At 38.3% G+C, this 15967-nt stretch overlaps 4 protein-coding genes across 5 annotated transcripts; 2 read left to right on the top strand and 2 right to left on the bottom strand.

The window, feature by feature from the left end:
- Positions 1-136: 136 nt before the first annotated feature.
- Positions 137-828, bottom strand: mrps28 (mitochondrial ribosomal protein S28). The gene has a single exon (XM_084416281.1). The coding sequence runs from the start codon at positions 773-775 to the stop codon at positions 224-226; it is 552 nt and encodes a 183-aa protein (XP_084272407.1). The 5' UTR covers positions 776-828; the 3' UTR covers positions 137-223.
- Positions 829-1365: 537 nt separating this feature from the next.
- Positions 1366-5164, top strand: sde2 (SDE2 telomere maintenance homolog (S. pombe)). Of its 2 annotated transcripts, XM_084415930.1 has the most exons (8): positions 1366-1558; positions 1695-1812; positions 2170-2281; positions 2435-2604; positions 3677-3782; positions 3897-4374; positions 4420-4476; positions 4574-5164. In XM_084415930.1, exons 1-8 carry the CDS (start codon positions 1457-1459, stop codon positions 4787-4789), a joined length of 1359 nt encoding a protein of 452 aa, XP_084272056.1. In that variant the 5' UTR covers positions 1366-1456; the 3' UTR covers positions 4790-5164. The 2 variants fall into 2 exon arrangements, with proteins under 2 accessions (XP_084272056.1, XP_084272055.1); XM_084415929.1 differs by having other exon boundaries at positions 3897-4476.
- Positions 5165-5486: 322 nt separating this feature from the next.
- Positions 5487-8426, top strand: wdr83 (WD repeat domain containing 83). Its single transcript, XM_084417361.1, has 9 exons — positions 5487-5697; positions 6243-6363; positions 6447-6552; positions 6711-6759; positions 6863-6989; positions 7071-7138; positions 7231-7339; positions 7936-8050; positions 8139-8426. Exons 1-9 carry the CDS (start codon positions 5595-5597, stop codon positions 8295-8297), a joined length of 957 nt encoding a protein of 318 aa, XP_084273487.1. The 5' UTR covers positions 5487-5594; the 3' UTR covers positions 8298-8426.
- Positions 8427-8894: 468 nt separating this feature from the next.
- LOC311295638 (persephin) lies at positions 8895-9365 on the bottom strand (the record flags this gene model as incomplete). The annotated part of the gene is made up of 1 exon (XM_084417104.1): positions 8895-9365. A coding segment is annotated over one exon (396 nt), but the record flags the coding sequence as incomplete, so codon positions are not given.
- Positions 9366-15967: the final 6602 nt, after the last annotated feature.

The raw sequence follows: 15967 nt of genomic DNA, 5'->3' as shown, positions 1-15967 counted from the left end.
CATGTATATGTGTGTGTGTGTATATATATATATATATATATATATATAAATAGTTTTTTTGTGTGTTTTTTTTATTTTATTAATATTGTATATATATTTAGGGCCTCAGACATTAATAAACAATAATCAAAATCAGTGCAATTTAAAATTTTATATATCTCAAACATTACAGTGTCCATTCACACACACACACAAAGTTCAATCTCAGTGTTGTCCGTGGCAACTATTCCTTGGTCTTGGTGTCTTTGCTTTCCATCAGTCCCAGCAGTGTGGCGTCCGCCTCCAGCAGCGTCGTGTCGCTGGTCGCTCCCAGGAACCGCGAGGTCAACTCCAGATCCTCCAGCCTCAGTCTCACCCTGCTGCCCCTCTGGTACTTCTGCCCGTCCGGCGCCGGGGGCCTCCTGCACACACAGTGGAACTTCCCGCCGAAATCGATATACAGATCGTCATTGACGACGTGAAAGATTTTCCCGATGACGATCTTGTCTTTGGCGGGACCCATCTGCATGAGCGGGGAGTGTCGCAGGAGCGATGTGAAGGAGGTCTCGTCCCTGGAGATCCTCCGCGCCGCTGCGCTCCGGTCGCCGCTCTGCCGCAGGTCCGAGTGCAGATCATATGCGGCTGCAAACCCGCTCTTCACCCTCTCGGGCGACTCATCCTCTCCTCCGCTCGCGTCTGAGCTGTATAATGATCGGAGCGTGGCTAAAACACTGTGTTTTGGCAGGAAAGATGATCTGGAACTCACGTTGAACATCACCTTGCAGAGCGACGCCATGTTGAAACGTCATAAGGAGCAGAGCACACAGGGAGCATTTCAAAATAAGAGCATACATGAGAAAGTGGGATTTTCATGGGAAATGAGAGAAAAAAAGTGAGATTCTAGCATGGTGGTTCTGGATTTATGATGCTCATACTATGCTAAAATGTTATTAATCATCTAACATAAAAGTTTGTGTTTATATAATATGTGTGTGTGTGTGTGTGTGTGTGTGTGTGTGTGTGTGTGTGTGTGTGTGTGTGTGTGTATATATATATATATATATATATATATATATATATATATATATATATATATATATTCATATAACTATTATGTGTGTGTGTGTGTGTGTGTGTGTGTGTGTGTATATTCAGCCAGGGGCTCTGTGGTAGATTTAGGCCTATACCAGTGAGTTATGTAATTTATTTAAATTATGTATATAAATATTATATAAATATAAAAGCTAGATAAATTAAAAAAGGCAATACAGCTTTACCGTCTTCAGAATTTTGTAGATCTCCGAAGATGAAAAAGCTTAGATATATTGCTCAATTTATTTTGTATAAAAAAGACTTTTACATTTTCTACGATTTGGAAAATTCTCTCGGCTTCCGTAGTTGAGTCAACGCAGTTGTACGTCACAGCTTTTACCGGAAGTTTATAAGCACATCTTCGAGAACAAACAGAGGAGAAAACATGGAGCTCTTCGTAATTTCACCGAATTTGAGGTTTATTAACCTAACTGTCGGCCCGGATTCGACTGTCAGCGATCTTATCAGTCATTTTGCCGTTAAAGAGGTGAGTCTATCATTAGCCGAACGTTAATGCGATATGAGCTCTAGTTGTGATGTACTCTCTCACTGCTGATGGTTCAATGTGATGTGATTTTGATGATGATTAAAGTTTCCTAAAGTATGTATTTATTTTCTCTCAGGGCGTCTGTTGTACGGATTTCTATGTGAAGAGTAATGGCCGCGTCTCTGGCAGTGAAGACCCGCTTCAGTCTGGAGTTGTGTACCGTCTGGAGCCTCGGTTACGAGGAGGCAAAGGAGGTAACTTAACGTTAACCAGACGAGTATTGATCTGTCTGAAGTCTTTAAATATTACAATACGATAGGCTGTTGATATTTGACTCATTATTTTATAGATTTATATTGTAATGATTCGGGTCTTCTTTGGTATAAATTTGTCCCCGACTATAATATGGGAACGGAATTAATTTGTTATAATTTGGAACCAATCCCAAATTGTGGTATTATTAATTGTATATTTTTATTTCAGTTTTTGGAATCTTGGTTCTAAATTATAATTCCGTTAGTGTTTATTTTGAAGTAAAAAATATATTTGTATATAATGGTTTGAACATTTAAAAGTTATAAAGATATTTTAAACTCATATTTGTTTTGTAGGATTTGGCTCTATGTTGAGGGCCCTCGGTGCACAAATCGAAAAGACCACGAACCGCGAGGCCTGCAGAGATCTGAGTGGAAGAAGACTTCGAGACGTCAATCATGAGAAAGAGTAATGCTAATTATTACAATACCGATTTTTAGCATGCTTGTTTGATTATATGCTAATTTCATGTTTTATGGATTTGGTGTTTTCTACTTTTCATAAGCTCCATTACATCTAGCTTGTAAGAGTGAATATTTATGTGTTTTTTTTTTTCTGTAGAATGGCAGAGTGGTTGAAAAAGCAATCCGACCGAGAGGCGGAAAAGGAGCAGCGTCGTCTGGAGCGGATTCAGAGGAAATTGGCCGAGCCAAAACATTATTTCACTGACACGAATTATGAACGGCAGTGCCACGACCTCTCAGAGAGACTGGAGGACTCCGTGTTGAAAGGTAACTTGGTGTTTTTCTGTGTTCAAATATGTCTTATACATATACATAGCAGTTTCATCCTAGTGAATCACATCTTTTGATTCATTTATTTTAAGGGATGTTCAAAAACAATGACCACTACTAATTCACTTGAACCAATCACAATTTGAATCATAAGAGATTTAAATCAGAGACCCTAATAAAGTAAAATATCTCTCTTTTTGAAAATCTTCTTACAGTAGTTAATTTTGATTTCAAAATGATCACTTTTATATATGAAGGGTTCAGATGCAAAAGCCTCTAAGTGCCATCTGAAATTTTCTTCTAGAATGATCATTTTTATCAAGCTTGTATATTTAATTTCACTTAAATGCCAATGAAAATGACCTATTAATTGTCATTTAAGCGAAATTACTGAACTTAAATATACGAGCTTGAGAAAATTTCAGATGGCACTTAGAGGCTTTTGCATCTGAACTCTTCATAGAAAAATAATAATTTAAAAATGTTTAAAGTGACCTTCATTTATTCATTTATTACTGCAGTAAGGTGATGTATAAAATTATTTATAAAATGATATATTATTATTGTTATCAATAAAAATAAGTAAATCTAACATGCAGTGAAACGTGACACTCAACAAACCTAGCCAGTTCAGATATTTAATGTGTTCTCACTCAAGCACACCTGGTGCAACTAATGAAGCCCTTGATTAGTTGCATCAGACGTGCTTGAAACAACAAGCTTTGAAGATTTGTGCTGTAGTGAGAGATTCTATTCAGGGGGTTGAATCATTTGAGACTGCGGAAGTCATTAAAAGTTGCATTTTCAGTTGAATTTGGGAAAACCACTTGAAACGTGTTGTTTACCTTTTTCAATTACTTTTGTTTGATTAATTTATTTGCAAACAGCTGAAAGTCTGCACATTTTGCCAATAAACCTGATTTGCAATGGGGGTTGAATAATTTTGATTACAACTGTGTATGTATGTATGTATGTGTGATATTGCATATTATAAATGTTCAATATATCCCCTATCCCTAATTCTTGACAGTAAAGGTAAAAGTTGAAAATAAACTTCTCTACTTTTCAGGCATGCAGGCTTCCTCTAGTGGTCTCGTTCAGGCGGACGAGAAACCGAGCCGCAAGCGTCCGTCACCAACCGACGGCCAAAAGAAAGCAAAGAAGAAATGTTTCTGGTAAGTCTTTCACATGTGTTGTGGGCAGTGATAAAGGAAATGTAGATGGACTACAAAGATGAAATTCAAATCCTACGATTTCAAATCTGCAATATGCCTCCTTTAATCCATTAGGTCTGGCATTGGAGAACTGGAAGACATGGGCAGCTCTGGTGAAGGAAGTGATGACAGTGACAGCGAGGCCTCTCCATCCACCTCTGGGGCTTCCTGTAGTTCAGATGTTCCCAAACCTAAGCCGGCTTCAACCACCAGGGGGAGCGACAGGACAGAACCTCAGGACCAGCCCAGCAGCACCAGCAGCTCCTCCTCGAGTCCAACGAGCTCCCCAACACACAGCCAGGAAGAGGAGCAGAAGGAGGCCGAGAAGGAACGTACAGCTGAGAAAAGCCAAAACGACAGCACCGAAGAGAAGTTGCAGGTTGACATCATTAAAAACTGCAGCACCGAAGAAGAGAAGATGCAAGTTGACATAAGCCAAAACAGTGGCACAGAAGAGAAGTTCCAGGCTGACATTATTAAAAACAGCAGCACTGAAGAGAAGTTGCAGGTTGACATCATTAAAAACAGCAGCACCGAAGAGGAGAAGTTGCAGGTTGACATCATTAAAAACAGCAGCACTGAAGAGGAGAAGTTGCAGGTTGCGCCAGCAGAAGCACAGAGCGGCCCAGCCGAGAGCACTCAGGCGCTGGAAGTGGTGAGATTTCCTACTTCTGATGTGGTTGTTCCTGTTGGAAATGTTTTTTTGTTTGATAATCCTGACCTCTCTCTCTCTCTCTCTCTCTCTCTTTCAGGCGGAAGGTCCGCTGGATCTGCTCTCTGCGAGTGGGCCGGAGCAGCTGGAGGCTTTGGGTCTGGAGCGGCTGAAGAAAGAGCTGATGGAACGAGGGATGAAGTGTGGAGGAACCCTGCAGGAACGGGCTGCGCGTCTGTTCTCCGTCAGAGGACTGGCTGCAGATCAGATTGACCCTGCGCTCTTGGCCAAAGCCAGCAAGGGCAAGAAGAAATAATGTGCATGCCTAAACCACCAACTGATTTTGACCTCCGGTTTGCTTTTCTTGTAATGTCTGTAGATGCTGATAACAATTCAGATGTATTTTTCTGTTAGTAAAACATTACAAGTTACTTAAGCTGAGACTCAGGCTAACTTTTTATGTAATATGTACCATAAATTCTTTGATTACTTAGTCATTGTATATAGCTATTTTGATTCATACAGATATGTACTGGAAATCAGTCACGTTTATGATGTGGGTGGGAAGATATTCAACAATCCAGTGATTTTTAGCCAACAGTTTGTTCACATTGCACAGTATTTGATTGTATATGTGATTATGGTCCATTTTGCTCTTGACTTTATGGTTGAGTAAAATATTGTTGCACAATTTTGTGTCCTTTTTCTTTTTGGTTATTTCTACACACTGTCATGTGTGTCATGAATGTGAAAAGAACCTTTTGTTCTGGTTATCAAAATGACTAGGAAGGTGCATCATATCTGGCTTCTGTTATTGCGTTCGTTTCATTAATATTGAGTAAATTTAGATAAAATTTAACTTATGAAAAAGCATGAAATTAAAAAATATATATTTAAACCTCCAAAATAAACTAACACAATGCGAACAAAAATGTTTTAGCGTAGTATTTTCAAGAACGTGCGTCTTCCGACACATCAGATGGCGATAATGAGCACCGTTTATCAACATACATTCCGCTGAAGAAAACGGTGTTTTTATGCAGTTTGTGGAGTAGTTCTGGGTTTATCGTAGTGTTACCGCTTCAATATGTATTTTTTAGTAAATATCTACAGCTAGAGTCATGGCTTTCCCCCAGCCCCGTCCTCTAGCTCCTCAGCTGCCGCAGCTTCTTCTGCGGACTGTCGACTGTCAGCAGGGCGCCGTGAGAGCCGTGCGCTTCAACGGTAAGAGGCCGGACTGTTGAGCGAACTATCTGCTTTTTTAACCTTAAAACAAACAGCTGTCTATCTCAAGAAGGTACATGACGGGTCGCATATTTCAATTTCATTTTATCGCTTTGTTGGAGACCTATACACTAAGTATAGTCTTTTAAATATGTTAATTTTTTTAAGATTTGTACCTCACAGTCTTGTCTCTAGTACTAACGATTCTGATTGGCCATTCCTGATTAGCGTTGAGAAAAGTAACAGGTACTGCGTGACGCTGTTGTTTCACTCATGCTTAAAGGGATGTTTCACCCAAAAAAGTTTTTTTTTTTTTTTTTTTTCGTCATTGCTTAGCCTACTCTCACCGTCAAGATTTTGAGTGTATATAAATCTGCGTATCATCAGCATGAAAGTGATAGAGGCCAAGCGATCACAACAAAGGACCAAGCGGTGACGGATAATTATGAAAGAGTAAAGGGCCCAAGACTGAGCCCTGGGGAACACCAGTGAAAACAGAGCTAATCTCAGACCTGTAACCACCTGTCATTTATATGTTCTTCCAGCTGATGGGAATTATCTGCTGACCTGTGGAGGTGATAAATCTCTGAAGCTTTGGAGTGTGAGTCGAGGGACTCTGCTGAAGACTTACACCGGTCACGGATATGAAGTGCTGGACGTGGACTGGTATTTTTATATCTTACATACATCACATTAAAATATCATCACTACTGTGTTAAGTTTGTGTTAATTTCACTTTCTTTTCGCAGTTCTTATGACAACAGTCAGTTGTGCTCCTGCAGCTCAGATAAAACCGTCATTCTGTGGGATGTGGGGTCTGGACAGGTGACGCGCAAACTTCGCGGGCACGCAGGGGTAATACCGCATTCCCCGCCACGATATTATACTGCCTTTATTATTTGTGTTTGCTAAGATAATTGCAGTATATGGTTGTAAATAAATAAAACTCATTAGGTAAAGATGATTTGTTCACTAAAATGTATTTTGTTTTCAATGTTATGCTCGTTACCTAGAAAGTGAACTGTGTGCAGTTTAATGAGGAGGCTACTGTGATGCTGTCAGGTGGGTTAGGCTTTGTGAATTTTATTTAATCATAATTGATTATGGGAATAACCGCAGTCCAATCTCAATCTCACTGTGACTAAGTTACTTCTTAATGCTTCAGGCTCCATTGATGGGACAGTACGATGTTGGGATACTAGATCCAGACGGATGGAGCCGATCCAGATCCTGGACGAGGCTCGTGATGGCATCAGCAGCCTAAAAGTGTCAGAGCATGAGCTTTTGACGGGGTCAGAACCAAACTAAACTCATCTTATTGTAGGATATGATGTGAGAATAAGAGTGTGGAACTGAAGTTTGTTGTTTATCAGGTCTGTGGATGGAAGAGTGAGACGTTATGACCTAAGAATGGGGCAGCTTCATGTCGATTTCATTGGAAGTGAGTTATATCACACATGAGGGAATAAAAATACATGTTTTGTACTGTGTGATGACTAACATGCTTTTGTTGTGTGTATTCGTGCTCCACAGGTCCCATCACTTGTGTGTGTTTCAGTCGGGACGGTCAGTGCACACTTAGCTCCAGTTTGGACTCTACGGTGCGCCTGTTGGACAAAAGCTCAGGGGAGATGCTGGGAGAGTATGTACAGCACAGATCAAATACAAGTACAATAAAACTAGATTTAAAAAAAACAAACAATGCTAGTTGCCACGATTCTTTCGGCTTTTATGAGTAAAGTATATGGAGAACTATATTTTCAATGTGTAAAAAAAAAAAAAAAAAAAAGGATATTAAACCTAACTTTTCAAATTGACAAAAAAAGAATAATAATTGCACACTTAAAATGTCTAAAAGTGTAATTTAAATTAATAAATTAAATCTGACAAACCCCCAAAAAAATCACTTTTCAAAAGAATAAATATGCAAATTAAAATAGTTTAATTCATGTTTAAAAGCTTAGTTAAACATGGTAATATTAATAAATAAATCACTTCACATTAACAAATAAATGTGCATTATTGAAAACAGTTTAATTAAAGTTATGTTTAAAAGCATAATTAAACATGACAGTGTAATAAAGTAATTCACATTTCAAACTGTCAATTAATTTTCTAAAACAGTTCATTTAATTCATGTTAAAAACAGTAAATACTACACTACATTAATGTATTATTTCTATACATCTATACTATTATCACTTCAATATAACGTGTTTCTGTGGTGTCTCTTCACAGGTACTCCGGTCATGTCAATAAAGGCTATAAGCTTGACTGCTGTCTGTCTGATAAAGACACGCATGTTCTGAGCTGTTCAGAAGATGGCCATGTTTACTTCTGGGATCTGGTGGAGGTGAGCAGAATAAGTCACATGACCCACACTGCCAATGCTATGACATAATGTCAAGTTGAATATGTAAAGCTGTAATCTATCCTTGTAGGGCTCCCTGACTTTAAAGCTGCCTGTTGGGAAAGCTGTCGTCCAATCGCTGTCCTTCCACCCAACGGAGCCCCGCCTTTTGACTTCAATGGAGGGGTGTGTTCAGGTATGGGGGGCGGAGCCAGAGGATGCAGCTGTGGAAGACGTCAAAGCTGAGTAGTGTGTGTTGAACACCAAACACATGAGCAGGACTCATTCAAGAAGTGTGAATCACTATTTTGTATCATTTTGATTGTGTCATACATATTTTTGTATGTTAATATAAAAAGCAATAAAAAAAAAAAAAAAAAAAAAATTGTAAAGTTTTTATAATGTATTTTTTATATAATTTTAGGATGTTTTTATGTGATCATACTTTTGTGTCGTTAGTTTATTATGGTAAAAAAAAGTGTAGTTACAACAAAACAAGCACAACAACTTTTTGTCTGTATATTTAATCAGAACTGTACATATTTACAAGCAGCAAAATAAAATAAAGATGAACAATAATTTATTTGGCAGTAAAAATGGGTTTCAAATAAATAAATAATTTATAAGCACATAAATATCTTACATTTTTGGTTCGGATGGAATCAGTCTTGACTCAGAATTGGCCACTCAAACACAGTATTGTGTTGTCATTAACCAAAACTAAACTTTTAGACGCAATTATAGCCGAATAAGCCATGTCATCAGAGAAAGCAACATATACAACTTAATACATTTCAGTACATACGTATTATTTCTTCCTGAATAAAGTACCTTCAACAGCCTTTTATTTAAATTCAAGGCACTATTCGTACAGTCTCAAAACCAATAGGATAAGCAGACAGTAGCCAGATTTGGGCTGTCTCTACCCCATACACACACATGCAGCGGCGGAGAGTTTCTCCACTTTGTGCCAGCGATGGAGGTTGTCGAGGAAGGCTATGTCCTCGTGGTGTGTGGGGCGACAGCAGGGCTGATGGTGCCAGTGGCCGGTGTATTGAAGGGTGCCGCTCTGCAGGAGGTTGGTGAGCGTGAGGTCGTGGTTGGAGGCGAGGCGAGGGCAGGTCCCGCTGCAGTATTTAAACAGCACCGTCTCATCCGAGTCGTATCCCAGCCCGAGGTCCCGCACCTGCAGCAGGATGGAGTGCAGAGCACACGGGGACTCAGCGCTGCGGGGCAACCGAATCGCCCTCCCCGAACCCTCCTTTTCCTCACCATCACCTCCTCTTCTCTCTTCGTCACGGAGGTCCGTGTCTGAAAAAGAAAGAGCGAAACATTAATACTCGTGGTTGCCAGAACTTAGAAAAGTAGCAGCATATCTCTATTCAGCAAAAATGCTTGATTCGAGGTAAAATGTATGACGGTGAAAATGCCTTTTTGTCCATGCATTAAAAGTCAATGGGGTCCAAACAATAGTACTGGAACCCATTGACTTCCACTGTATGTACAAATTTTATTTTATTTTTTCTCGAAATAACTTCTATGTGTTCCACAGAAAAAAAAAAAAGTCATACAGGTTTGGAACGGCAATAGTGAGCCTATAATAAATCTACAGAAATTGAGTTGCCCTCTCCTCAAAAGTCCTGACCTCCAGGCTTACCCAGTAGCGTTCTAAGCCAGTGTCCTTCTCCCGCTTGAACGCAAAACAGCAGAATGGTGATCTTCAGTAGTGAACGCATCGTTCTTCTTGTCTATTCGCCTGGTTTTCCTTCTTCAGGATGAGAGCGCAGGTGATGCTGAGATGCGCCAGAGTCACCGTCTCTTTTATAGGCATCTAAGCGGGGCGGAGGGGATTATGGGGTGCGGCCTGGAGGGGAGGGAGGTGGAATAACCCTTCACTCTCTCACCTGGACTCGTGGCTATGATTAGAGGCAACTAGATGTAATGTTTGGAAAGCCACTGGTATTTCTTTAAGTCTGAGCGGCTGAGAGTATGGAAAATGGGTAAATTGTTTAAAGCTGTTGGACGTCTGACTAGCGTAGTCATCATGGAGGTTGAGCCGATGAAACGCATGGAATAGGGTTTTTTTTACACACATTTGATACAATATGATGAACAAGGAAAATAAAGGGTTAACTGCATGAAGGATGGAAGAAAGGCCCATAATTAAAAAAAAACTAAATAGATGACAGAAGTTATTTGAATGGAAATTCCAAGAATAATGGCTGTCTTCAGATACATAAATTTGGGGATTTTATTAAAATCTGATTTTTTTTCTCTCGCTATCTACATTCCTTATTTAACTATGAAGGCATGAAGTCCTGCAGTGCTGGAGAAGGGAATGCGCATGACTTGCAGTGATATCTTAGCCATCTTGTGTTATATGAGTAAAGCGGCACCATAATATATTTGGACGCTTAAGTCACACTTAATTGCATTAGGTAACGAAATTTCAAAATTTCAAATTGTGCTTGAGCTTTTCTCAGATCTAATATCACTTTTCAGAGACATTTTTTGTAGATTCAAAAAATCTTATTTTTGTGAAATATAATGCTTGAAATCTTTTTAATACATTAATTCATACATTTCAGACACATTTTTTAAGTGTGTTTCAAGCATCCACATACTTTTTTGGGCCACTGTATGCAAGTGGATCTTAAACCGACGACCTTAACCTTTAGCTATAAAAACTACATTTCTGTTCAATCTTCTACCAGACAAAGAACATCTTTCAGTGTTGATACATTCCATTATGGAATCTAAGGATAAATAAATATAGCACTTTAAAAAGATAACAGGGTTGATAGTTTTACAGTTCAGTAAGACTTGCTCACCTCACCATGACAATAATACAGGGCTCTTTGTCAGAAAGCGATTTTAATACTGATAAATAGAAATCTGAAATCTAATTTTTAGTAATCATTTACTATTTAAAATGATTGTAACAGGGTTGATATTCAAAGCGTCATCCTCTATTGACAAAACAGAAGATATTTACATACCTTTGAAGAGTTCATTTTCTGAAAGGCAGATGTAATTTTGACAGAATTATTGTAATAAAAGGGAGTTATAATGGTAACAGGGTTGACAGTTTTACAGTTTGATTTAACATTCCTTGCTAAATTGTGCTCACCATTATGATACTCAAGGGATCTTGTTAAAAAGAGAATTTAATGCTGGAATTATACAAATATCTCATTTTTAGCAATCATTTACTGTTTAAAATCATGCATGGACATGCTAAGAGTGTGCCCTATTTAAAAAAAAGAGACATTAACGTGACTTTTTAATGTTCACTTATTTTAAAGATGTAATTTTTACAGGATTATTGTAATAAAAGGGCTTTATGATGGTAACAGGGTTGACAGTTTTACAGTTTGATTTAACATTCCTTGCTTTGTGCTCACCATACTCAAGGGATCTAGTTAAAAGGAGAATTTAATACTGGAATAATACAATTTTTTTTTTTTTTTTTTTTGCAATAATTTACTGTTTAAAATCATGCATGGTAACAGGGTTGACATTCTAAGATTGTGCCCTATTAAAAACAGGAGACATTTTCGTGACTTTGGCAGTGAACTTCCTGAAAGGATGATGTAATTTTGACAGAACCATTGTAATAAAATGTTATGATTGTAACAGGCAACAGGGTTGACTGTTTTCAAGCTTAATTCCACTATTCATATATTTTCTTTCCTTATTATAATTATGTAACTGTTCTGTGCACAGATGTAGTAATTTTGACAGAATATTTGTAATAAAAGGAGCTAAGATGTAGGGTTGAAGTTACTTTAAGTCTCTTTATTCTACATTTTTTAAACTAAACTCCACTGTTCGAATATTTTCTCACCTTATTGTAATTACTGTATGTTGTATTCCATGTGGCTCTCCAGTGCTTAAACTACTAATGCTGAGGATGTTACCTAAACTTTAAAGTTCATGGGTATAAACAGAAAAAAATAACCAAGCTTTACCAGAAAGCCATGCTTTGCAGATATAATTTAATGCAAATATATATCTATGGTGGTTTTATAAAATGTAGCTAAATCCTTTAAATAAATTGAATTTTAGTCTGAGGATAATGCCAATTCTTATTGAGAGCAGTTATATTTAAGAAACATACCTAAGAGTTTGGATTGTGTGCAGTTTGGAATGTTTTCCAGTCAGACATCCATCAATATTAAAATGAGATCAATGGAAAAGGATTTCAGCCAATTGTCGGGCAGTTTAAATCTGACACAGGACCATATAACAATCTGCTTTAGGGAGACTTCCACAGAAATCTCTTCTCAGCTAGTCTGTTTTTATTTAGAACTCTTTTTAACCCATAAATCATGACGAAGATTACAGTGAGATCAGTTTCCACTGGTGCTGCTGCCATGCTGTTGGCTCAAACCTCCTTACAACCTTGTTAAAACTGGACGTCTTCATCCAGACCAGAGTGAACATGCAGCGTTCAGGTCTGCTGTGTCCCCAGACAGAGTGAAAGAGTGAATTAGATCAGTAAGAGGGAATGGATTTGGAATATATTAGCTATTTGTCTCGCCAAAACAACAAAAGTATGATATATTCCTTTTTGCTTCGGTTTATTATCCTTTCCTTACTCCTGTTTGTCCTCCCAGAGTTATGTATGATTCCATCCTTGAATAAAGCCGAAAAAAGAAGATGATGAAGAAGTGAAAGTAAGGAGGATATGCATGGCACTTTACACTACAAACTTAGATCTTTTTTTCCCTTTCAAAAATATGGTCAAAATATGAAATGAGCTGGTTCCTATTCAATATATATTGGTTTTGCATTTTTTTCCAACCCTGTTATCCAAACACTTTTTTCACCAAGAGGACTTTGTTTTCTAGCATGCACATGATAAATAAACATACAAATAAAAGTATATATTATATATAAATTTGAATGGGAAATTTTAATTTCAAAATATAAATTTGGCTGGCATTGCATTTTGCTCCAATTAACATAAAAATTACTTTTGCAAAGTTTTGAGGGATTCCATTGAGATTTAGGGGTGCCACCTAACACATGACCTTTGGCGAAATTTCGAAAAATGTGCAATTTTTAGTCTAATTGCCAAAAGGTTGACCTGGAAATGTTGAGTACAGTGAACTTTTATACAGTAACATGTTCTATAGGGTTATCAAAGTAAAAGTTGTTTGTTTGAACCCTTTGGGCAACTTGGGCATTTCTCAGAATTCAACTTTCAAGATTGTCCATTCAGTTGTCCTATAGACAAAATGAATGGAGGTCAATGGGACATGTTCACGTGGCCTTACCCTGTTAATTTACTGTAACAACTACAATGCTACTCTCAATACACATGAGACATCTACAGTGGGGAGAACAAGTATTTGATACACAGCAGATTTATCAGGTTTTCCCACTAACAAAGCATGTAGAAGTCTGTAATTTTGATCTCTAAAGTTGACTCTTCAACTGTGAGTGACAGAATCTAAAACAGAAATTCAGAAAATCATATTGTATGATTTTTAAGTAATTAATTTGCATTTTATTGCATTACATAAGTATTTGATACATCAGAAAAGCAGAACTTTGGTACAGAAACCTTTGTTTGCAATTACAGAGATCATACGTTTACTGTAGTTCTTGACCAGGTTTGCACACACTGCAGGAATTCTGGCCCTCTCCTCCATACAGACCTTACTCCAGATCCTTCAGGCTTCGGGGCTGTCGCTGGGCAATACGGACTTTCAGCTCCTCCAAACATTTTTTATTGGGTTCAGGTCTGGAGGCTGGCTAGGCCACTCCAGGAACTTAACATGCTTCTTACGGAGCTACTCATTAGTTGCCCTGGCTGTGTGTTTTGGGTCGTTGTCATGCTGGACCCAGCCACGACCCATCTTCAATGCTCTTACTGAGGGAAGGAGGTTGTTGGCCAAAATCTTGCGATACATGGCCCCATCCATCCTCTCCTCAATACGGTGCAGTTGTCCTGTCCCCTTTGCAGAAAAGCATCCCCAAAGAATGATGTTTCCACCTCCATGCTTCACGGTTGGGATGGTGTTCTTGGGGTTGTACTCATCCTTCTTCTTCCTCCAAATACGGCGAGTGGAGTTTAGAGCAAAAAGCTCTATTTTTGTCTCATCAGACCACAAGACCTTCTCCCATTCCTCCTCTGGATCATCCAGATGGTCATTGGCAAGCTTCAGACGGGCCTGGACGTGCGCTGGCTTGAGCAGGGGGACCTTGCGTGCGCTGCAGGATTTTAATCCATGACGGAGTAGTGTGTTACTAATGGTTTTCTTTGAGACTGTGGTCCCAGCTCTCTTCAGGTCATTGACCAGGTCCTGCCGTGTAGTTCTGGGCTGATCCCTCACCTTCCTCATGATCATTGATGCCCCACAAGGTGAGATCTTGCATGGTGCCCCAGACCGAGGGAGATTGACCGTCACCTAGAACTTATTCCATTTTCTAATAATTGCGCCAACAGTTGTTGCCTTCTCACCAAGCTGCTTGCCTATTGTCCTGTAGCCCATCCCAGCCTTGTGCAGGTCTACAATTTTATCCCTTATGTCCTTACACAGCTCTCTGGCCTTGGCCATTGTGGAGAGGTTGGAGTCTGTTTGTTTGAGCGTGTGTATTTTATACAGGTTCTGAATTTTTGTTTTAGATTCCGTCTCTCACAGTTGAAGTGTACCTATGATAAAAATTACAGACCTCTACATGCTTTGTAAGTGGGAAAACCTGCAAAATCGGCAGTGTATCAAATACTTGTTCTCCCCACTGTATACTCTGAATATGACAGTGTCCACTCTAGAATACTGTTGATGTTAAGCTTAATAGCTTAGCTAACATAGATAGCTAACGTTAGCTAGATGTAATGAACACCAAATACCTATAAATATGACTTAAATTACTTATAATAAATAAGTATACAAAGACAGAATTACAGATATGATAGTAATTATGTAATAATACATACCCAACACAGAAAGATCACCTCAAACAGAAATATCATCTCAGTTTTCTTGAGCTGTAGTATTGTTTACCTCAGATCTCCATTGTGACCATTGAGCACTGTAAAGCACTTTATCCAACAAAAACAGATGTGCGGTGGCACCCCTAAATCATCATGTACTGGACAAATATTTTGCATGTGTTGTTTCTACATATATTGGAACATTTTTAGCACCCAGCCATATCAAAATTCAAGAATTGTGTTTTTTGATGCACCCTAATATATATATAAAAACATATACAGTATATGCCAGAATAGGTAACAGGGTTGCAAAGTAGGGGCTATAGCTAGTTTGCAACTTAATGTTCTTTTGCAGTTATGATCAATTTACATGTCCTATAAATTAAGAAAAGAATCAGATTTTAACATTTTTGAACAATAACTAAGGAAACAGGGCTGAACTTGAATGCAGTTAACACTACATTTTGTATTAAATTTGGATTGGATTTTTCTTATCCTGCTTTAGAGTCTAATTGATTTCACTGCTTAGATGTCAAAACTTTATGGATTGTTTGTGGCGATTTAGGGAAAATCATGCAGTTACAGGATGGAATACAAAAGGCAAAGGATAAATGTTATGCTTTCAGTAAGCAAGGAATAATTGACGACGGGCCGTTGAATTATTAGGGAAGAAAATGCACACACGAGGTGACATAATTTAAGAGATTACATCAAAATGATGACATATTTTAGTTTCTGGACAGCCAAGTGTTTTACATTTGTGGCTAATTCGTATGAATTCATGCAGTCTCATTTGCATGTATTCGTACAATTTGCTTACGCCCCACTGATGGTTAGGTTTCGGGGTAGACCTTCATGATTAGGTTTTTTTTTTTTTACGTTTCCGTCCAAATGACATCATTTAAATTCATATGAAATCGCCACCTCGGAAAATGTGTGCAGACATTTGATGTGTTTAAAAGTAGCCAATTTTC

Source organism: Rutilus rutilus (genome assembly GCF_951802725.1).
Source record: "Rutilus rutilus genome assembly, chromosome: 8".
NCBI lineage: Eukaryota > Metazoa > Chordata > Actinopteri > Cypriniformes > Leuciscidae > Rutilus > Rutilus rutilus.
This window is presented reverse-complemented; position numbering and strand designations above follow the sequence as displayed.